This window comes from Sus scrofa, chromosome 14, assembly GCF_054392235.1.
Source record: "Sus scrofa isolate SSC_HxYL_T2T_F1_AM1 chromosome 14, Sscrofa_HxYL_maternal_Yorkshire_Landrace_v2.0, whole genome shotgun sequence".
Classification (NCBI taxonomy): Eukaryota; Metazoa; Chordata; class Mammalia; order Artiodactyla; family Suidae; genus Sus; species Sus scrofa.
This window is the reverse complement of record NC_139396.1, coordinates 5,991,825-6,014,570: the sequence shown is the minus strand read 5'-3', so window position 1 is coordinate 6,014,570 and position 22,746 is coordinate 5,991,825. Positions and strand designations below refer to the sequence as shown.

The following is a 22,746-nucleotide window of genomic DNA, read 5'->3' as shown; positions in this document are numbered from 1 at the left end:
CAGCACCAATGGTATTCAACATATTACTAGAAGTTCTATCCACAGCAAACACACAAACAAAAGAAATAAAAGCCATCCAAATAGGAAGAGTAGTGGCTAAAACTGTCAGTGTAAAATGATCACAGTAAACCTAGTTAATAGCCATTACCACAAAGAGTTACACATTTTCTTTCTGTGATAAGAACTTTTTTTTTCCTTTTGGCTGTGCCTGTGACATGCAGAAGTTTCTGAGCCAGGTATTGAACCTGCGCCACAGCAGTGACCTGAGCCACAGCAATGATACCACTGGATCCTTAACCCACTCTCCACTAGGGCATCCAAGGACTCTTGAGATCCATTCTCTCAGCTACTCTCCAACACACAACGTGGTATTAACTGCAGTCACCATGCTGTACATTACCGTCCATGATTTATTTTATTTTATTTTATTTTATTTTACTATTATTATTTATTACTCATCTGTAATTGCACAATGACCATAATAATCCAATTTCACAGGATTTCCATCCACAGCCCAAGCACATCCCCCCACCCCCCAAACTGTCTCCTCTGGAGACCATTATTTTCTGTCTTTTATTTATCAATCTGCTAAAAGGGAAGCTGAAGTAGGCTGAGTGACCTTTTAAATGTATGGAACCCCAAATGCTACAAAACGAGATTCCACAGGCTCCAAAGGCTGCCACAGATTCACCCTTCTTTGTGACTATGATGGAATTGTCCACCTATCAGTGTGAGCAGGGAAGATGTTAGGAATGGCTTATAAAAAGTTACTATTTTGCAAGCCCGTTCAGGTTGAGGCTCTTGAATATCATCCTAGAGGTCACTAACACTTCACTGTATGGAATCCAGGGGCTGAGTCAAAATAGAGGGGTCTATTTTGGGAAGGGAAGCAGGAGGCTGTAGGGTCAGCTGGTGGACATGGTGAGCATATGGCTCCCTGTTGGGTTGATGGCTGGATGTGGAATAAAGAAAACTAGGGTCAGGTCATCTGAGAACCAAGGACCTGAGATGAACTCGCCATTGTTAGAAGCATCCTGAACATTCAGAAAAGAACAGGGACCATGTCTAAAGGTTTGGGAATATCAGAGCCATATCTCCTCAGAGAAGGACTCCCCAGGCTCTCCAGGCCTCACTCCCCAAGCCTCCCTTAGAGACAAGGCCTCCCCACCTTTGTCCTTGTCAGCTCACTGACCCTAGAGGTCCTGCCTATCCCTGAGGACTTAGGTTTCCACAGAGATATGGTGGTGGAGAATTGCTCATACAGCTTGCCAGCCTGACCAACAGTAGTTCCCACCACACTGGGGCAACTGGGCACAGGGACACATGGCTCTAGAGACTTGAACCATCTGGACCCCATGTGCACGGTGTCCTGGCCTACCAGCTGTGCCACAGAAGAGCCAGGAATACCTGTGCTTGCCCAACTGATTCTCAGGGGATTTTCCTGGGAGAACACTTGCCCACCTTACCTCTTATCCATGAATCCCCACGACTTCCTGACTGCTGCTTGTTGGCCAACCACACACCTGAGAAGGTTCTGTGCTAGAGAGTGATCTGCAATCAGCCTCACCCTTCTAGGGCCACAGATTCTAGGACCATACAAATGCTGAAGGTGTGTCCCTGCCTAAGGTACATATACCCTAAATCCATCCACATGATTTCCACTGGAATTCACCAGCATTTGGAGGGAGGAATTCTTGACCCTAAAGATTGAATCAACCTGAGAGGAGCAATGCTGTGATTCAGAATGAAGGGCCAAGGCACACATAAAATGGCACATCACCCAGGATGCCCCACTCACAATTCAAATATAATGTGATATACACACACACCAATGATGCCTGAATATTCTGGCTTGCCACATAATTAAGTCATAACACACAGATGAGTGATATGCTCTAAATGCATTTTTGAAGCTCTTCAAGAAACTCAGGTGACATTTCAGATGTGATATCTGCATGGTATGAACATTCCAAACATGAGCAAACTCAAATTACAAAGCTGAGGTAACCGAACACAGAGCCGATTATCCCAAGCTAGTCTGAACCAGTTCCAGTGCCCTTTCATATATGCATGTGCACACAATCCACTTACACTCTGAGGAGGACCCTCAACACCCACCAGGGGATGTAAGCAAAGGACATCACACATACATATGTGTGTGTGTGTGTGTGTGTCTTCTGAGCACACATGTACCTTTTAATCCTCAGTGTGAATCACCATACAAACTGACCGCCTAAGTTTACATATCTCAATAGACACAAATTCTAAAGTTTTACAGACAAATTCCTACTCACCTGGAATTTTCCACTGCCTCTCCTACTGAGACAGGTTGGGACCTGGCACCCTTGGCTGCAGTGGCTGCAGTGGCTGCAGGGAATGCACCTGGACAAATATCTCCTGGGTAACAAAATACAGCAAAAGTATAAACAATGAGAAAGAACTCTGCTTGCACATTGCGGACAAATCATGAGAAAAATACAACTGCCACTTCTGAAGAACAGAGAGCAAAAGCAGAGGACTATGCATGCCCCCTACATGCACCACACTAAAGGGGTGGGGTGGGCAAGCCCCCTCAGCCACCCCCCGGCCCAATCCCTGGACATGCCCCTATCCTCACCCCATAGAAGGAACTAGCTCACCGCTACTCAGTGAGAAGGTGAACGAGGGAACCTGGTGATTGCTTCAGTGCCTCTATGCTGAAGCAGGTGTCCTGAATAAAGCCTTCACTGAGTTTCTCCTCCAGCATCTTATCAACTGCTCTTGATTAAGGAAGGCCAAGAACTCTAGCTGGTAACACTCCAACTCTATACACATCCAAAACATGGGCCTGAATAAAACAGGTGCAACCTACCTACCAACCAGTTGTCCATGTTGAATACCTACATGTACAGGCTCACGAAAACCAGCAAGTCCTCAGTTGTCTCATGCATAGCCCGTATGCCATGCCATAGCCCTAAAACACAGCCAATCCAGGACTCCTGAACACATACACAGCCTACACCGTTTCTTGGTTTCCAAACACACAAACAGACTTCTCACACCTCTCAGAATACATACCACATAAGCTCCAGGAACTCAAAAACACACACAGCCACAATTAGCCTACACTGACTAAGATACATATACAAATGTTAAACACCTATGGACACACACATCCAGATATTCCCAACCCTTGGACATACAGATGCCCCAAACACTAGGCATGATGCCACCTCTTCAAAATACAACCACCCTCCTCCTCCCCCAACATAGACACCAAAGGGCACTCTAAGTGTATGTGTGTCAAATGTATGTATGTTTTTGCCCTCCCCTGGATAGACACAGACAGACCATCTCTTAGTACCTATTAACAAACACATTAGCAACAAACACATAACACCTTAGCATTCTCCAAAGGCACATACTTTGCACACTCCTAACAACTCCAAGCCATGCAAACAAGACTTGGGCAGTCATGCACCTGGTGATAGACATACAAACATGGATATGCAAGTAAGACCCATGGACATATCTCCAGAAAACCACATATGAAGTGACTTCCATCTATCAAATGATAAGAGGAGCCAGCTCACACACCTGCATCTACTAACACATAACCATAGCCCATATTTCTCCTACACATCAATGCAAGTCTCCAACTCCCCTGAATAAACACAGAACCTCATCTCTCCATTAGAAACACACATACGAACTCCTGGAAGAGCACATAGGCAAAGCATTCTCTGACATCAACCTCATGAATATGTTCACAGGTCCTTCTCCCAAGGCAACATAAAGAAGAGCAAAAATAAACCAATGGGACCTAGTCAAACTCACAAGCTTTTGCACAGCAAAGGAAACCAGCAAGAAAACACAAAGACAACTTTCACAATGGGAGAAAATAGTTTCAAACAATGCCATGGACAAGGGCTTCATCTCTAGGATATACAAGCAACATATGCAACTCAACAGCAGAAAAGCCAACCACCCAATGGAAAAATGGGCAAAAGACCTGAAGAGACATTTCTCCAAGGAAGATACACAGATGGCCAACAAGCACCTGAAGCAATGCTCAACATCCCTGATTATTAGAGAAGTGCAAACCAAAACGACCATGAGATACCACCTCACACCAGTCACAATGGCCATCATTCATCAGTCCACAAATCACAAGTGCTGGAGGGGGTGTGGAGAAAAGGGAACCCTCCTGCCCTGTTGGTGGGAATGTAAGCTGGTACAGCCACTATGGAGAACCATATGGAGGTACCTTAGACATCTATACCTAGAACTACCCTATGACCCCACAATCCCACTCTTGAGCATACATACGGACAAAACCTTCCTTGAAAAACACACATGCACCTGCATGGTCATTACAGCTCTATTCACAATAGCCAAGACATGGGAACCAACCCAAATGTCCATCAACAGATGATTGGATTGGGAAGATGTGGTATACATACACAATGAAATCCTACTCAACCATAAAAAAGGACATGAGGCCATTTGTGTCACCATGAATGGAACTAGAGACTCTCATCCTCAGGGAAATAAGTCAGAAAGAGAAAAACAAAGACCATAGGACATCACTTATAACTAGAATCTAATATACAGCACAAATGAACATTTCCACAGAAGAGAAAATAATAGACTTGGAGAATGGACTTGTGGCTGCCCAGGGAGAGAGGGAGGGAGTGGGAGGGATTGGGAGCTTGGGGTTAACAGGTGCAAACTATTGATCTTGGAATGGATGTACAATGAGATCCTGCTGTGTGGCATTAAGAATTCTGTCTAGATACTTACATTGCCACACAACAATGCGATGAAAACCTGTGCATACATGTATGTGTAACTTGGTCACCATGCTGTACAGCAAAAAAAAAAAAAATGAATAAATAAATAATAAATAACAAAGAAACACACATGTGCACTTCCCCAAATATTTAGGCCTAAAATCTCCCTACTGAAAAATACAAGTGCATAGCCCCAGCAAATATTCTACCAAATGACCGTGCCCCTTGAATACACACACAAACTCATACACACAACTCCTCTCCACAAGCCCCAAATATACCCACAATTACCCAGGACACTACAAATATGGCAACGTATAACCCCTATGCATTTAGCACCAAATACACATATAATACATGCTCTGCATATACATAAAATCACACTCCCCCCCCCCACCCAGCCTTCATGCAAATACAGAAGCACAGAAACACAGGAGAGCCACCTATGGAATATTCACCAGTCTCATAAAAGTTTCAGACTTGCCCTAAATACATCAAAAGACACACACACAGCTCCTGAAAAACTGCTACACAGAAAAGCCAAGAAGCATACAACATGCTACAAATACACAAATAATCATCCTAAAGATAAGGATAGATTCGGATACTTAAAATACATGAAAAGTCCCACTGGGGGTGAAAGACAAGGTTTAACAGAGTTTGGGGAACTGGTGTAAGCTGAGGAGCACTCAAGGAATGGAACCCAGCTATGATCTACACTAACTTGAAGGAAGACCAGGGGCCTCTATGTGTCAGACACAAACCCCCATACTTAAAACATAGGACAACACATAGGAAGAGTAAATCCTGTTGCATGAAGTCATGGAGTTAGTAGTCCTTGAAAAGCAGCATTTTTTCACATACCCAAGACAGAAATATAGATGACAGGGGACAAAACTAGGTAAATGGGGACATTAGCTTAAAACCTGAGATGAATTGCCATATTGTACATGTTACCACACTCCTGGTAATACACACAGGACTTCAATAGCATGGTTGACTGACCTGGTTAAGCCATGTAGGGGCAAAGCGAGGGACAAAAGATGTAAGCCTTGCCATCTGCCCCCAAATGAGGAAGAAGGCAGACTTCTCCCTTCTCCTCTTTTCCTTGGATTATAGAAATGGAGCTCTCTTGGTTCTTGGGGCTGCTCTGCTCCCTTGCCAGCCTGCTTCTCTCTCTCTCATAAGTGTCTTATGCTAAAAAACTCACTCATTGCCTGCTGCTTTGTCTCAAGCTGAATTCATTCTGCAATGAGTCAGAAAAGCCTGAGCTTCATGAGTCCTGACACTGGGAGAGAGGTTTTTCCTTAAAAGACAGTGGTTTTGAGGAGTTCGAGTCATTCTTTTGTGGCACAGAAGGTTAAGGATCCAACTTTGTCACTGCAGCCATCCAGATCGCTGCTGTGGCATTCAATCCTGGGCCTGGGAACCTCCACATGTAGCAGATAAAACCAAAAAAAGAAAAAATAATAATCATTGTGTTCCAGTCCACTCCTAACTTGGGATCTGGGTTCAAGTGCCAAACTACCGTGCAGGTTGATTCAAGTCCCACTCTCAATTTTGGCTGGGTTGAAGTACCAGCCACAGAGTTTCACTACATTCCCCACATATACAACATAAATGGATTGTACACCCAAATGAACAGACCCCCGTAATGACCAAACATGGCCCTTATGCATAGGCAGATAATCCAAGTCCACCATTAGACACACAATCCCAAAAATCATGGGTGAAAACACCATGTGCCAAATATTCCCCTGAACACCAACTTACAAACACCTAAACACCAGCTCCTTGAGAGTGCCTCTGTTACATCTCAAAACCCTTCAAATATAACACTCACCCTTAAAAAACGTTCACCAAAACACAGGCATGAACTCCCCTTATACACACATATCCATAGACCTAAGCAACCCAGATATCTGACCATCCACCAGACTCCCAACAACCTATCAAATATGTCTGAACCCCATCTAGGCTTGTGCATCATTCATGATTTACATCAGACTACAAAGAGTTGGTGAGCACTACATTCAGGAAAGTTGTCCCCACCATGGACCCAAGCATGCCTTTTGAATATGAGCATTGACAGTAATTTTTATGTTCTAAAGGAGATACCAATGAAACTATGATCATGTACCTTGGCTCTTCACTGATTTTCCAGTGACCTGCGCTACTTCCTGGGAAGTGCATGAGGGTTTTCCAGTTGGAAATGTTTCTGTCTAGCTTTCCTACTCTTGAGAACTGCATGCTGCAATGGCACACATTTTAATGGCCCACAAACTTTATGCACCTGCCTCTGGAGGCCCTGCAATCACTCAAGTCTTCACGCAGCCTGACCCACAGTGCTGCCAATAAACTGTGGTGAAACACTGCTCCGGACCTTAACTCCATGCTGGCATGAACCCACACAGAGGAGGGCCCAGATATCCTACAGAGTGAAAAAGAGTGCTGAGGGCTCACACCCAACACGTGAAAAGTCCCCATATGCCTTACCAGGGCCTTCACAGAATTAAGTGGAAAGGCTGCCATGTCTGGCCCACCCCCAGGCGGGCCACCCATTGGGAAACCACCCTCTGCCCTCATGCATGCGCTACTGGATTCCCAAGCAGACCCACCTCAACAGATACTGGGAACAGTTGGTGGAGTGTAGTCCCTGCACCTGACAGCCCTAGCCACTAGTGGACATGTGCATGGTTGCTGGCGTGGGATGTGTGAATACCTAGCCCAGGAATTCTTGCATGAGAGGAATATAATGGAGAATTGGCATCCTCTGGGGAGTTTTTTTTTTGATATGTCTTCTCATTGCGATCTTTCTGACCTTCTCCTCTTTAACCTCTCTCTTGTGAGATGATCTCCCACATTCAAATTGCAAACTTGAAAACTGTCCATTTAGATATGATCCCCATGAAAGAGTTTGGAGAGCTCCAGCCTAAGCACGGTATCCTCAATTTGGGCCAAGGGCATTCATGCCCTTTGGGCTGCAGTTCCTTAGTTTTGCTTACTGTTTTTTCTAGAAATATTAGGTCCTTTTACCTAGCAAGCCTTAGGGTTCCATTAAAAAGAATTTCTAGCAATGAATTGTAGACATGGAAAACACTCTGAGAGAACTTTCTCCTGTTTCCATGCCTAGAGCTTTTCCAAATGCATTTGTTCTACTCGAATGTTTTGCTCTCAGTGTAGTTAGTTAATGCATGGAAGTTTTTCAATAAAGGTTGATTCATAGGTGTTTCCTTTGTAAGGTTTTGGTTATCCTTGTGAAGTAAACTTGACAATCTTGGCCAATTACAGCACAGCAGGTACTTTGGGAACATTTGTACTCTCCCTCCCTACTTCTTTGACTACATCACAGAATTTCCGTTGGCAATCAACCAACAAATAAATAGGAGCAGATTCAACTTACTGACCTGACATTGTCATACTTTGCAAAGAAATGTGAACCATCAGGACCGTTCTCCGGTTAGCTGCAACGTTGGAGCATTTCTTCATCAACAGGATACCTCTCATGACCCCTTACATCTAACAACACCAAGAGCACCCAAGGGCACAGACTTGAAACGTCCACAAGACACAAACCTGGAATCTCTCAGTGCCTTTAAATTTCCATCAGCAAGTGGGAAATTACCTGTCTTCTGATGCTTGTGATCCATTTCCAGAGATGTTTCTCCTCAGCTGTCAGTGCCTGCCCTGAAGCTCTCTGCAGGAATAATCAGATAAGGGTCCAAAAGACATTGAGACACCCACATGCATGACTGGTTTTCCCTAATTACATTTCAGCTAATTTGATTATCTCTGCCTCTAGGATGTAGGGTTTTGAGGTAGTAAACAAAAATTGATTGCAGAATTGGGAATGTCACTTTTCCACAATGTGATTTTCTATCAGGGTCCCTGAGAAGATGCATTCAAATACTATATCAGAGCGATGAGTGAGCATCTTGTAAATAATCGGTTGAATGGTGGAACAAGGGGAGGAGACAACAAGAAGCCTGCCCTTCTTGAGAGCCTGGGTACAATGCCTGCCTCACCAATCCTCTCATATGAAGTTATTGGTTGAAAAACATTTAAAATTTTCATTACAAGAGCTCAAATACAGAGAAATATTTCCAAATTGTTTATTTTTTCAATCCCCCATCAAGAGGTACTTGATAGAAAGCTCACCATGATATTGCTTGAAATCCTCTCACTCTCTTTTGAGTCCATTTTTCTTTGCAAGGGGTAAGAAGCTTCTGAAGCATCTTCCCAAGTCTTTTTCTCAATGTGGGACACTCCTTATAAACCTCTCTTGCCTTCCCCGACACCCTAACATCAGTAGGAATTGTAGTGGTGCTACAGCAGAGAATGAATTTCACCTCCCAAGAGATTTGGTTGCAGTCCTATTAGGTTTTCACCCCTCATCTCCCTTGATGAGTTTCCTAATTGTCCTCTCTTCTCACCACACAAAACATGAATACTCATTCATATCATTAGGAGAGTGATGAGGTGACATTAATTCCCAACATGAAAATAAGAGTCAGAGAACTGTTTCTCATTTGTGTCTCTGTTTTGTTTTCTAAGGGATGCAGATGGGACCATAGGTAATGATGAGCCTAGATTCTAAAGTGGAAGGCTATGGGATGCGGACAGGAAATTCACAAGCTTATAAGCAGGGCTTGCAGACCAGGTCTTAGATGGGATTGGCTTTGTCCAAAAGGAGAGTGGACAATGGTGGATAAAATACCGGCACTCTCTCAAGGTGCACATGCATTTCATGGGTAGTTGATTTTTTAAATCCTAGAAATATAAGGAGTTCCCATTGCGGCTCAGCAGAAATGAACCTGACAAGTACACATGAGGTTGCACTTTTGACCCCTGGCCTCCCTCAGAGGAATAAGGATCTGGTGTTGCCTTGAGCTATGCTGTAGGTCACAGACACAGCTTGCATCCCACATTGCTGTGGGTGTCCATAGGCCTGTAGCCGTAGGTCCGATTTGACTCCCATTCTGGAACTCACATATGTTGCAGGTCTGGCCCTAAAAAGGAAAATAAATAAAAGACCAAAAAAAAACCCCAGATCTCTGGGATATTTAGTACATTAACTTGTCTTCTTGTCCCTTATTTCTGTCCTTAACCCCATGAAGCACAAACACTCAATCCTATATCCTGCCTCTTCCATTGACATTTCATCCTGCAGATTTGGGGTCCCTTTGCCATTTTATTTTGGGTTGGACCAAAATGCACATTTCAGGTTCTAGTCCAAGTTCTCATCCTCTCTAGAACTGCTCACTACTAAGCGCCTAATATGTTACCCTTTTTGGCTAGTCTTGCCAGATAAATGCTGATGCTGAGGGAAAGGTAAATTTCAGATAAATAGGGAAAGAACTTTCAGTAAAGATATGTCCAAAATGTTGCATAGGACAGAGTTAAGGCTAAAGGCAGGCACTGTGTATGGGAAATGAAAAATTCAAATGGAGCTGGATATTTACTTTTGATATTGCCTGGGTTTGAACACTCTGTTCTTTCAGTTCCTTGAATTTCAAGAAAATGTAGAAACTCCCATAATAAAGGTTAGTCCAGTAACAGAGGAGCCACAATGGCAGTATGAAGGTGACAAAAATAATATACTCAGATATACGGAGACAAGATTTAATTTTCTATTTTTCCTTTTTACTTTTTTTCAAGATGAACTCTTACCTTATAATTGTTAAGTTTTCCATTGCAGTTGATTTACAATGCTTTGTCTATTTCAACTGTACAGCAAAGGACCCTGTCATACAGACACACACACACACACACACACATACATACACACATATATATACACATATATTATATATATATAATCGCTTTCTCACATTATCCTCCAACATTTTACATCCCTGTGCACATTTTAATTTTCAGAGACAAAGAAATAATTTTTGAAAAGGCAAATGGGTTGCATTCAATGTTCCTTGCCCAAAAGATCTCTGAAAAGATGTGAATGAAACAGGTAACACTGATTACCAGTGGGAACGAGGACTGAGTGGACAGGGGAAAGAGGGGGGAGGAGGACTCAACACTGCATATTCTATTTTGCACAAGTGGATTGTGAACCCTGAGAAGGGAGGTTTTGTGGAGAATATTACATTCAATCATTAAAAAGGTAAAACATACAATACTTACCAGCAATGTCATCATACGGGAAACACATCACACTGATCTCTGGTCTTGGACACGTGGGCTGTGCAGCGGCTTTTTGGATAGGCTGGGCCTTTCCAGCACAAGGGAACATGAGGAAGGTGGGTCCTGCTGGATGCTGGTTGGCACACAAGGACAGCTTCCTTAGCAAAGACGGACACACACCAATCACAAATGGTGGGTCTGCTGAGAGAAGCCAAACCATAAACATTGGGTTCCAGGTGGCCATGAAAACCCAAGTGGTTATCAGATGATAAAAGGTGAATTTTGTTCAGAAAGTCTGGCCTCTGGGGAAGGAAGCCAAGAGCCAGGACGGAAGCTGAGGGGGTTGAAGGACAACAAACAAGTTGATGAATAACAAAGGGAAAGGGAACATCAAGACAAACCTTGGTGCTGTGACTCTGAAAACCAACACATACATTGCCTGACGAGGCACTTGACAATTGTCTGGCCCCTGCATAAGGTGGAAGAAACGTCTGGTTCTTGCCTCCCTGTAGAGGCCAGCATGGAATGGCACCCCACCCCCACCCAGGCTCACCTGCCCTCAGCCCCTCCCCCACTGCAGAATGACTGGAGGCCCGCATTCTACTGTTGAGATTCAAACTTGGGCTCCTTTACTTGCGTCCTGAGCATCTGTTGGGGCAGGTCCCTCGCTGGGTCCTGCTCTTGACTGTCCACGTTGAGGCCACCAGCCCGTGGTGGTCCAGGCCCATGCCTGTGGGAATGGCTTCAGAAGGCAGTAAGCCTCTAGACAGGGGCTGTTTTCCAAGAGAAAGGGCCTCCCTCAAATCCCTGGTTTCCATTGTGATACTTCACTGTGGACATGAAGTTGGACTGAAGGAGAGGAAGGTGAGAGCACTGCACCCCAGGGTCATCTCCCCTGGGAAGCCTGGGGGCCTATAGAAACCTGAGCCTGCCCTGGGGAGGACAGCTGCTTGGAGGTGGTTATAGAGAACTTGCTCTGGTTGGGGAAGTAGGATGGCAGCAGGCAGGTTGGTTGTTTCTAGAAGGGAGACAAGCCACTTGGAACGTGTGTGTAGCCAGTGTCCTCTTGCTATTCAATTTTATAAAAAAACTTACTAATTTCAACCAATAGAGGAGAGTACTTTGAAATGGGGAAAAGATTAAATTTTAGAAAATTTGTAAGGAATGACATCTTGTGGAGTTCCCACTGGGGTGCAGCAGGTTAAGGATGTGGCATTTCCACAGTTCCAGCTTAGGTGGGATTCAGTCCCTGGCCTCTTTCTCTATGCAGCAGGTAGAGCCAAAAACCGCCCCCCAAAACTTGACATTTTATTCTACTCATGCCTACAGAATCTAGGCAGAGAGGCTGTTTTCACAACTAGGAAATTAATTGTTATTCCTAAGCCATTCATTCCTTAACAGTTCTAGTCTTTTATATGTATTAATCTCTTTAAAAAACATAAGAATCTTGCCAATACCTATGATTTTTATCAACGAACCCATTTTATCAACTGTCAGTGCCATGGCTATACATGTAAGAAATCTAAAATATATATGTGTGTATCTCATATACCAAGTTTGCTATTTTTCTGTCTTTTGCTTTTTACAGCTGCACTTGCAGCATGGGGGAGGTCCCAGGCTATGGGTCTAATCAGAGCTACAGCTGCTCATCACAGCCACAGCCACAGCAATGAGGTATCCAAGCCATGTCTATGAACTACAGAAGAGCTCACGGCAATGCCAGATCTCTGACCCATTTAGTGAGGCCAGGGATCAACCCTGCATCTTCATGGATACCATTCATATTTGCTTCCACTGTGCCACAAAAGGAACCCCTTGAGTTTGCTATTTCTTTTTTTTTTAATTTTTTTATTTTCCCACTGTACAGCAAGGGGGTCCGGTTATCCTTACATGTATACATTACAATTACATTTTTTCCTCCACCCTTTGTTCTGTTGCAACATGAGTTTCTAGACAAAGTTCTCAATGCTATTTAGCAGGATCTCCTTGTAAATCTATTCTAAGTTGTGTCTGATAAGCCCATGCTCCCGATCCCTCCCACTCCCTCCCCCTCCCATCAGGCAGCCTCAAGTCTATCCACGAAGTCCATGATTTTCTCTTCTGAGGAGATGTTCATTTGTGCTGGATATTAGATTCCAGTTATAAGTGATATCATATGGTATTTGTCTTTGTCTTTCTGGCTCATTGCACTCAGGATGAGATTCTCTAGTTCCATCCATGTTGCTGCACATGGCATTATGTCATCCTTTTTTATGGCTGAGTAGTATTCCATTGTGTATATATACCACCTCTTCCGAATCCAATCATCTGTCGATGGACATTTGGGTTGTTTCCATGTCCTGGCTATTGTGAATAGTGCTGCAATGAGCGTGCGGGTGCATGTGTCTCTTTTAAGTAGAGTTTTGTCCGGATAGATGCCCAAGAGTGGGATTGTGGGGTCATATGGAAGTTCTATGTATAGATTTCTAAGGTATCTCCAAACTGTTCTCCATAGTGGCTGTACCAGTTTACATGCCCACCAACAGGGCAGGAGGGTTCCCTTTTCTCCACAGCCCCTCCAGCACTTGTTATTTGTGGATTTATTAATGAGGGCCATTCTGACTGGTGTGAGGTGGTATCTCATGGTAGTTTTGATTTGCATTTCTCTTCTAATCAGCGATGTTGAGCATTTTTTCAAGTGTTTGTTGGCCATCTGTATATCTTCTTTGGAGAAATGTCTATTCAGGTCTTTTGCCCATTTTTCCATTGATTGAATGCCTTTTTTTGCTGTTGGGTTGTATATGTTGTTTATATACTCTAGAGATTAAGCCCTTGTCAGTTGCATCATTTGAAACTATTTTCTCCCATTCTGTAAGTTGTCTTTTTGTTTTCTTTTGGGTTTCCTTTGCTGTGCAAAAGCTTTTCAGTTTGATTAGGTCCCATGGGCTTATTTTTGCTCTAATTTCTATTGCTTTGGGAGACTGACCTGAGAAAATATTCATGATGTGGATGTCAGAGAGTGTTTTGCCTGTGTTTTCTTCTAGGAGATTGATGGTGTCCTGTCTCATATTTAAGTCTTTTAGCCATTTGGAGTTTATTTTTGTGCATGGTGTGAGGGTGTGTTCTAGTTTCATTGCTTTGCATGCAGCTGTCCAGGTTTCCCAGCAATGCTTGCTGAATAGACTTTCTTGTTCCCATTTTATGTTCTTGCCTCCCTTGTCAAAGATTAATTGACCACAGGTGTCAGGGTTTATTTCTGGATTCTCTCTTCTGTTCTTTTGGTCTGTCTGTCTGTTTTGATACCAGTACCATACTCTTTTGATGACTGTGGCTTTGTAGTATTTCTTGAAGTCTGGGAGAGTTACGCCCCATGCTTGGTTTTTGTCTCTCAGGATTGCTTATGATACCTTTTAAAATTGCACCTCACAAAATCAAATACCTCGGAATACACCTGACCAAGGAGGTAAAGGACGTATATGCCGAGAACTATAAAAGTTTAATCAAAGAAATCAAAGAGGATGTAAAGAAATGGAAAGATATTCCATGTTCCTGGATTGGGAAAATCAATATTGTAAAAATGGCCATACTACCCAAAGCAATCTACAGATTCACTGCAATCCCTATCCAATTACCCATGACATTTTTCATAGAACTAGAGCAAACAATTCAAACATTTATATGGAACCACAAAAGACCCAGAATCGCCAAAGCAATCCTGAGTTTGCTATTTCTCATATCACACTCTCCCTCCCTCAATCAATCCAATGGTGCTGTGGGGTGATCAGTCTTGACACAGACACCTTTCCTGGGTTCCCCTCACAGAGCCCTGTTCTGGACCCCATACCCACCTTAGCGATCCCTTCCTCCACACTCCTTTCTGAACTGAGCTTCTCTAGGCCCCACTGGACAGCTGCTGACATACTCTACATGGATGAAACATCCCAGTAGGTTATGTGACAGCAGGTTATCTGGTAGAGCTGTAAGAACCAGAGGGACTCAACTCTTGGCCACGCTCAGGCTGCACACACCCCAAACACTTTGCTTCCTGATAGCAGTGACTTTCAAACAAGATTCTTACTCAAGTCCCAGAGAATAATGCAGACATGGGTGCTAGCTGCATGTACATTTCATAAGAAAGGACTTATGATCTTAGAATAAATCTAATCACAACACACATTATAAAATTCATCAACCAATAAGTGAGTCATCTGGGGGACATCTACAGTACAATACTTTCATCTCAGTCTTTCAGAGGTTTCTTAAAATAGTTTTGGAATTTATTTGACCAGGGGGAGGGGTTGGTCAGGGGATTTAGAAAGAGCCCATCACACATTCCCCATCGGACAACAATGTCCTGGAAGGCAGCAACAATGGCTTCCTGCCACCAGCACCAGAGCAGCAAGACTAGGGTCAACTCTGTACTCCCTGAAAACATGCTCAATGACTGGTAAAGAGTATTTAAGCTCCACAAACATAAGACTTCCTCCTCCAGTATGAGGACACTCCAAGAACCACTCACAGAGCCCCATCCTCTCAGATTACAATGAAGAAACAATGGCTGGAAGAAGTGGAGTCATTTGACCAAGGCCACCCAGTAGCTTGGAGTCCAAGTAAATAAATTTATTTAGCAAACAAGGGTCTGGAAACCAGTGCAGTAAAGTCCTCATCATCAGAGTGATTTTATCATTCTTCAGCCAGCCAGCCATATATTTGTTCTATTAAACTTTCACCACACAGCCTTGGCTTTAATATTGTCACATGCATTCCTCTTCTCTCCCCAGAAGAGTGATGCTCTTTGAGGCACAAGATTCCCTCCAAATTCCATGTTAACTGTCCAGGAGAGCCTGGCTCTGCTGGGTGAGGAAGGACCATCACCTGACTGAGTGCTGCTGGAGGCAGCAAGCCAGCTCAGCAATGCCTCAGGTCCTGAGTGGACTCACTGGGAAGGCTGGTCTTGTCACTTGGCAGGGGCTGTCACAGCAGCTGCATGTCTGTCATAACCACATTAGGTGTCCAGGGCTGACTGAGGGGCCAGAGTGTGGGAGGAGGCTGAGTGCTGGCTGTATAATTAAGACCTAGGAGAGGTACAGAACAACACCCACACACTCACTTCAACCCTGGGAGAAAGCCTGAGGCCAATGTGAACCATGAAGGTCAAGGGTGGATGCTGCAGGAATAAGGGGATAAAGCTCTGTCTTCCTCATTGAGCACCCTTGCTGGGTAGATCTCTCCTCTGGGACTGTGACCCTCTCTCTGTAAACCAAACTGTCACCAGTCTGAGGTCTTATGTGAAGATGGATCTTCCACATATCAAATTAGGTTCTAGGCTTAACAAGAGTCTTCTTGGCACATACTTAGTGGGATGACATTAGTGATGGGGGCCAAAACCCTGCTGTAAGCCATGGTGCTCCATGGCCTGCAGGGTCCTTCGGTGGGGGAGAACTGTGGTCCAGTGACTGCAGGGGCCTATGTCTCATGGGGAGGGACCCAGGATGTCAGTCATCACATATGTGTTTCATCAGAGGGGTCACGTGCTTCATGGTAGGCGAATCAGGAAGGAGCATGTGCCAGGAGCTAGGATGCAAGGGCAAGGCTGTCTGAGAGCCTCAGTTACTGACCGCAGCTGCATTTTCCACAGGCCACATGCTGTTGGAACTAGACTTTGGTGCAAGCAAGTTTAGAGGGGTTCTCCATGGTGGGAGCTGTGTTCTCTCCTGATGGCACTCTGCCCATGCCAGCCTTGTGGTGTGAAGACAGAATGAGGATTGGGTGGGCTCAGTTTCTCCGCTGTGAAACCTGCATAAAAGGAGCTGAAACTCAGATATTCAGGCTTATGGACTGTCAGTGAGACCATGCTCCTTGCCTCTGATCCTTTCCTGCTTCCTCATCCTATTTCTTCACCAGTGAGCCTGAAAAGTAGGCATGGATATAGGAATGGAGGATGGAGGCTCCAGCCCAGCAGCACAGTGGTGCTGACCAGTGAGGCATGGAAGTCCTCATGTGTTGCCGAGGCTCATCGTCCAGCATAGATGCAGGCAAAGCCCAGTGAAGATTTCAAAGTCAAGAGGAGAGTGTACTCAGAAGGCTGTGCCTGGACATCTCTGACTCTAGAATGAAGCTTGCTCAGAGGCAGAGGGGAAACCAACCAGTCAGTTGGTTAGAGAAAAGCCTTTAGCTCTGCCACTTAAACTAACAAACTTACAAATTACCTGACAGGTTTGGGACAACTCGAGGAATCCTCAGAAGACTAGGGTCAACTTCCTAGCAAGTTTTGTTCTAACAAGAGGGGGAGGAAGCCCTGTATTTTAGCAAATAGCTGGGAGAGGAGGAACGAGCCAAGTGAAAAGGCAGATGAGGCTGGCAGCCCCGGGCAATCTTCAAAAAATTACTGGGAGAAACCCAGGGGGAGCGAGGAAGCTGTTGATGGGAGGTTCTGTTCCTGGTGGGGGTGGGGGGCTGCTGTTCTGCTGCAGAACTTGGAAAGCTGAGTCAAGCCATGGTGCTTGATTTAGCTTGGCTTGGTCTTTCTCAGGTGGAGCATTTGACAGGCACCTGCAGAGCTCTCTCTGGACCCCAGAGAGCTCAGACTACAAATCGTCATTAGCAAAAGGTTCACAGCTTAGGTTAAGAAATGAGAAGGGACTAGGTCCATCTTCAGCAGATGAAGAAACAAGGAGGCACTCTTTTCTGCACAGAAGCCAAAGACAGCAGCCTTAAAATGTCTTGGGCCAGTTTGAAGAAGTATAGGGAAAAGAGCAATGGTTGTAAGGAATGCAGGACCCTCAATTTTGTTTGGAAGTTGCTTATTATAATTGCAGATTCCATCATCATCTGGGGTGTGGGAACCCTTGAGAACAGAAAAGGGGATTTCGGAAGTTTTAACACACAGCCTATACATGGTGAAGAGACAGGAAATGCCATGAAACCTGAAGGTGCCCCCAATGCAAGTTACACACTTGTTAGCTGACAGTGGGGCTTTGGATGCCATTTTTCAGGGCGAAAGGCAGTCTGTCTAAAGGGTAGAAGGTGTCCCTAGAACATAGAAACTCTGTGTCACAACCCATTGACCGGAGACAGCTTTTAATTGACCATGGATTTTTGAGGCTAGAGTCTGGTGAAATTATGCACTTTTAATGGCAACTTGGAGGAGCTGAACCAGGACATGCGCTGCTCTTTTCTCTCTTTGATTCCTTGTCCATCGTCCTCCTCTACACACTGCAAGCCATCTGCCATAGTCTGTAACTGGTGACAACTGTGCAGATTTAAACTGCAGGAGAGGCATCAGGCTCTGCAAACTCCGCATTTCCAAAATCGCTGTTTGGACTGTAAGCTGACCAAATAGACACATTTAGGATTTGGGTTCCTGTTTCCCAGCCAGAAATGCAGGCCTGGAAAAAGATGCTTCTCTATCTTGACACAAAGCTTTGTCTTGACAATTCATTGGAGCGTTGAGAAAATGGAACACAGAAGTCTCAGAGTTGGTGCAGCCCAATTTGGAAGCACGGGGAGGCTCCACATCCATTCCGGGGAAAATGAATTATGCTGCAGGTTCCGAAGAAGATCCTGACATTATCAGGAGCCGCTCTCACTAGGGCCCTCTGGTCAGGACCAGCCAGAGGAAGAAAAAGGAGGAGAGAAGAGATGCTTTTCAGGTATCTTAGGTCTTGAGTTGATGATGGGAGGGAGCTGGGTGAGAAATTTTACAAAGTTATAACACATTGTTACGATCCCTCACCTCGTCAGCTCCTGTCTGCTTGACAAGGACAATATCCCTTCAGGAAAATAAGAAATAAAATGGAAAGTGGCCTCACGATGAAATTACCTGAAGCAATGGCCTGATATGTTACAGAGTGTTGGGAGCAACATTAAAAAGGCATTTGTAACTGGCCACCTCCATGGCTCCAAGTGGAAGCTGATGCAGGCCTTCTCAGTCCCAGGGCTTTTGTGAGAGTTGGCCCCTCATGACCACTCTTGGCAAGCCAGGCCTGGGACCCTGGGGACCCCACCTGGGAAAAATTCCTTTTAAAGAGTCACAGCCCCTCTTACATGGACATTCTAGCAAGAGTCACGTCTGGGCAGAGGGTCAGAGGCATTCGCACCTGTGAGAGGACGAAGGAGGAGCCCAGCACCAAAGGGGGCTGGAAGTTGGCGACTGTCACCACAATAATCTAATTATTACTCTGCTCCTGTCCCCTCCTGAATAACTTTTTTATTGAAGTAGAGTGGATTTCCAATGTTGTGTGTCAGGTGTGCAGAAAAGTGATTCCATTATACCCCTGCATGTGTATATCTAGTCTTTTCCAGATTCGTTTCCATTACAGGTTCGTACAAGATGCTGATAGGTTGTCTATTTGATATTTAGTAGTGCTGATAACGTCCTCAATCTACCATAACTGGGCCCATCTGAATGACACCCAACACCGCTCCTTCCTGAAGGCTTTCCTCTCAAGCTGGATGCCTGTCAAGATTCCTGTGCTGTGTGACAGCCCTCTCACTGCTGGCCCTGCAGTCAGCCCCTTCTCCACTTCCTCTAGCTGTCCTCTCACCTCATCACCATCCACCCCGCCTTATTCCCACCTCATTAGGGACCTCCCACTTCACCACCACCCTCCCATCTCATCGCCATCCTCCCACCTCATCACCACCCTCCCATCTCACCACCACCCTCACATCTCATCTCCGTCTTCCCCACCGCCCCCTCACTCCCTCAGCACCACCACCTGCTCCCCACTGGCTCTTCTGGCGCCCTGGACTCCTCTGCCCCCCTCCTCAGGCCTCCTTCTCCTCAGCAGTTCAACTGTCACCTACAAAGCCCATTAACAATTCCCTGCTCATCAAAGTACAGTCTGGGAAATAAAGCAAAGTCTACCTTTTCTTTTCCTTTGTGCTTGGCGGGGTTTCAGTTGCTTGCAGGGCGCAGTGCAGAGACACCACGCCTGCACTGCAGACCCCAGTTAGGGAAGCAGCTGCGCCAGCCGTTAAAAAACTAACGGTTCCTGAGGAAACTAAGAGCAACACCGCGATTCAAGATGGCAGCGGACTGGGATTGGGTGTGAGCCGTGTGCCCCCGCCTCCCGCGGCCTGCCGAGGCCCCGCCCCCCCAGCACAGGCCCTGCCGAGGCCCAGCTCCCCTGGCACACGGCCTGGCGAGGCTCCGCCTCCCTGACACGCGGCCTGCCGCGGACCCCCTGTCCGCGCGCTGCTCGTCGAAGCACCGCCTCCCCGCGCGTGGCCTGCCGAGGCCACGCCCCCCCAGGAAACGGGCTGCCGAGGCCCCGCCTCCCCCGCTCGGCCTGCCGAAGCCGCGCCCCCCAGTCTCATAGCCCGCCGAGGCCACGCCCCCCGGCAGAGGGCCTGCCGAGGCCCCGCCCACCTGGCATATGGCCTGCCCCACCTGTCAGAGAGCGACCTGCCGAAGCCCCGCCTCCCCGCGCGCGGCCTGCCGAGGCCCCGCCCCCCCAGGAAACGGCCTGCCGAGGCCCCCCTCCCCCGCTCAGCCCGCAGAAGCCGCGCCCCCCAGTCACATAGCCTACCAAGGCCCCGCCCCCCCGGCAGAGGGCCTGCCGAGGCCCCGCCCCCCAGGACACGTGCTGCAGAGGCCCCGCCCCCCCGGCACAGGGACTGCTGAGGCCCCGCCTCCCTGGCACGCGGCCTGCCGAGGCCCCCGCTGTCAGCGCGCGGCCTGCCGAAGTCCCGCCTCCCCGCGCGCTGCCTGCCGAGGCCCCGCCCCCCCAGGTCACGGCCTGCCGAGGCCCTGCCTCTCCGCAGGCCACCGAGGGGGGATTCCCCCCCCACCCCCCCGCACAGGGCCTGCTAAGGCCCCGTCTTCCCCCGTGTGGCCTTCCGAGGCTCTTTCCCCCCCCCCCCCCATGGACTGAGGAGACCCTGTGAAGCTCCCAGGCCCGCCTGGCTGCAGAGTGCGTGCTTGGAGCTCACAGCCCCCTGTCTTCGATGATGGAGAATGCTTTCCTTTCCTTCCCTGGGCAGGAGCCACAGGGGCAGTTGGACCCTTGATGCGGCCCAACTGGAAAGTGTCAGGAACACAGCCTCCACCTGGTCTCTGTGCCTACTGCTGGAAGCTACCGTGTCCAGCTCCCTTGGCCCATCCCCAGCTCTACCCACAGTGGTTACCCTCTGCTCCCCACTGCTGGCCAGGTCCCACCTAGGCCACCATCCCGGGGCCTCTGGCCGCTCACAGTCCCTCCATATACCTGCCACCTGCAGTCCCTCCCTGCACCTGCTCCCTCCAGGCCTCTTCCACCTTGTCCTCTGTCCCCCACAACCACACTGTTCCCACCCCTCCCTCACTGGTCCCCAGCTTCAGTCTCATCCACTCAGGTGTCCTTTCCTCCTCCTGGTCCCTCTCTGGAGCACACTGCCAGGTCCACCAGCAACACTCGGTCCCCGTCTCTTGTTTGTTTTCTCTTTTCTCCACTAGAATGTAAGCCCCAAGCAGGGATTTTACTCTCCTGTCCTCTTTGCTGTGTTCCCAGTACCTCGAATAGTGTCTGGCGTGAGCTGAATGCTCCATAAACACTTGGTGAGTGAAAGGTGATGTGATGTGATGTGACAAGACAGTCCTGATTGGGAGAGGAGAGAAAAGTGACCAATGGTGAGCAGTCCTCAGGGAAGTGCTGACCCTTTCATGAGTGGGATGTTGGTGACAAGGTAACCAACTTGGACAGAAGACTCAGAAAGGTAGAGAGGGTGCCCAGGAGCTGAACAGAAGGAATGATGTGTTTACATTCAGACTCTCCCTGAGGAGTAGATGGGAATGTTTTCATTGCTCACCAGAGAGTCAAAGGGCATCTAAATAAATTGCTGACAATTTTGCTAAGTACAGTGCTTTTCGCTTGGTAGATGCACAAGGCAACTAACATATATAGCATCTACCAGCTTAAAAGCAATACTACCAGAATTATATAAAACTATATTTGAAAGTTTCTTTTAATAACATCTTGGGTGTTTTCTTTAAGTCTAATTTTGTTCTGCAAAAGGGATGAGGTGTTGGTTCCTAGTAAAATAAGTCTACTTCCTCAATGTCTTTATTCCCATATACTAGATCTTGTAACTACACTGGAGCTAAAAATTGCAAAACATAATTTCCACATTTGGCCGATAAAATCTAATGTACATTTAGAGTGTTATACTTTGCAAAGCCAAAGGAAAAGAATGTAGGTTATGGGACCTGGATACTTGGATTTGAAGAGTGTATCCGACATCCTAGCCATTCTGAACCTTGGTTTCATCAACTGAAAAATGGGAATCCTGTTGTGTCTAGAACCAGTATAATTTTAGTGACTAACAGCGTGTGCTACGGGTAGTACATGCTCCAGAGTGCTGCTAACAACCTATACTTTCTCAGTTACTAAAATCCCAAACAAAACGGCCTACCTAATCTTGATGCTATTAAACAATTTTTAGGGGTTGTGATGCTATCACAACTCAAAAATTCTTTTAACTCTGAAAACCCAAAACATTCATAAAAACCATCCAAAAAGTTTTTATGCAAATGAATCAGCTTTGAAGTGGAGAAGATATAAAGCACATATTGCATTATCTCCTGAATACTTTCATAAAGAACAGGGCTCCTGAAGTTCCCAACGTGGCTCAGTGGAAATGAATCTGACTAGCATCGCTGAGGACACAAGTTGGGTTCCTGACCTCCCTCAGTGGGTTAAGGTTCCAGCATTGCTGTGAGCTGTGGTGTAGGCTGCAGATGTGGCTTGCATCCCTCATTGCCGTGGCTGTGGTGTAGGCTGGTGGCTACAGCTCTGATGCAACCCCTAGCCTGGGAACCTCCATATGCCATGGATGCAGCCCTAAGGGGGAAAAAAAAACACACACACACACACAA

The 22,746-nt window shown here is 46.4% G+C and overlaps 1 protein-coding gene across 1 annotated transcript in view; it reads right to left on the bottom strand.

Annotated features, from left to right (window-relative positions):
* Window positions 1-13,770: 13,770 nt before the first annotated feature.
* The window catches only part of LOC110258060 (cyclin-dependent kinase 20), a 30,346-nt gene continuing 21,370 nt past the window's right edge, over window positions 13,771-22,746 (bottom strand). The window contains exon 5 of the mRNA XM_084994822.1: window positions 13,771-18,575. Within this exon, the coding sequence (XP_084850948.1) occupies window positions 18,362-18,575 (214 nt within the window). The 3' untranslated portion in view covers window positions 13,771-18,361. The remainder of the gene's footprint in view (window positions 18,576-22,746) is intronic.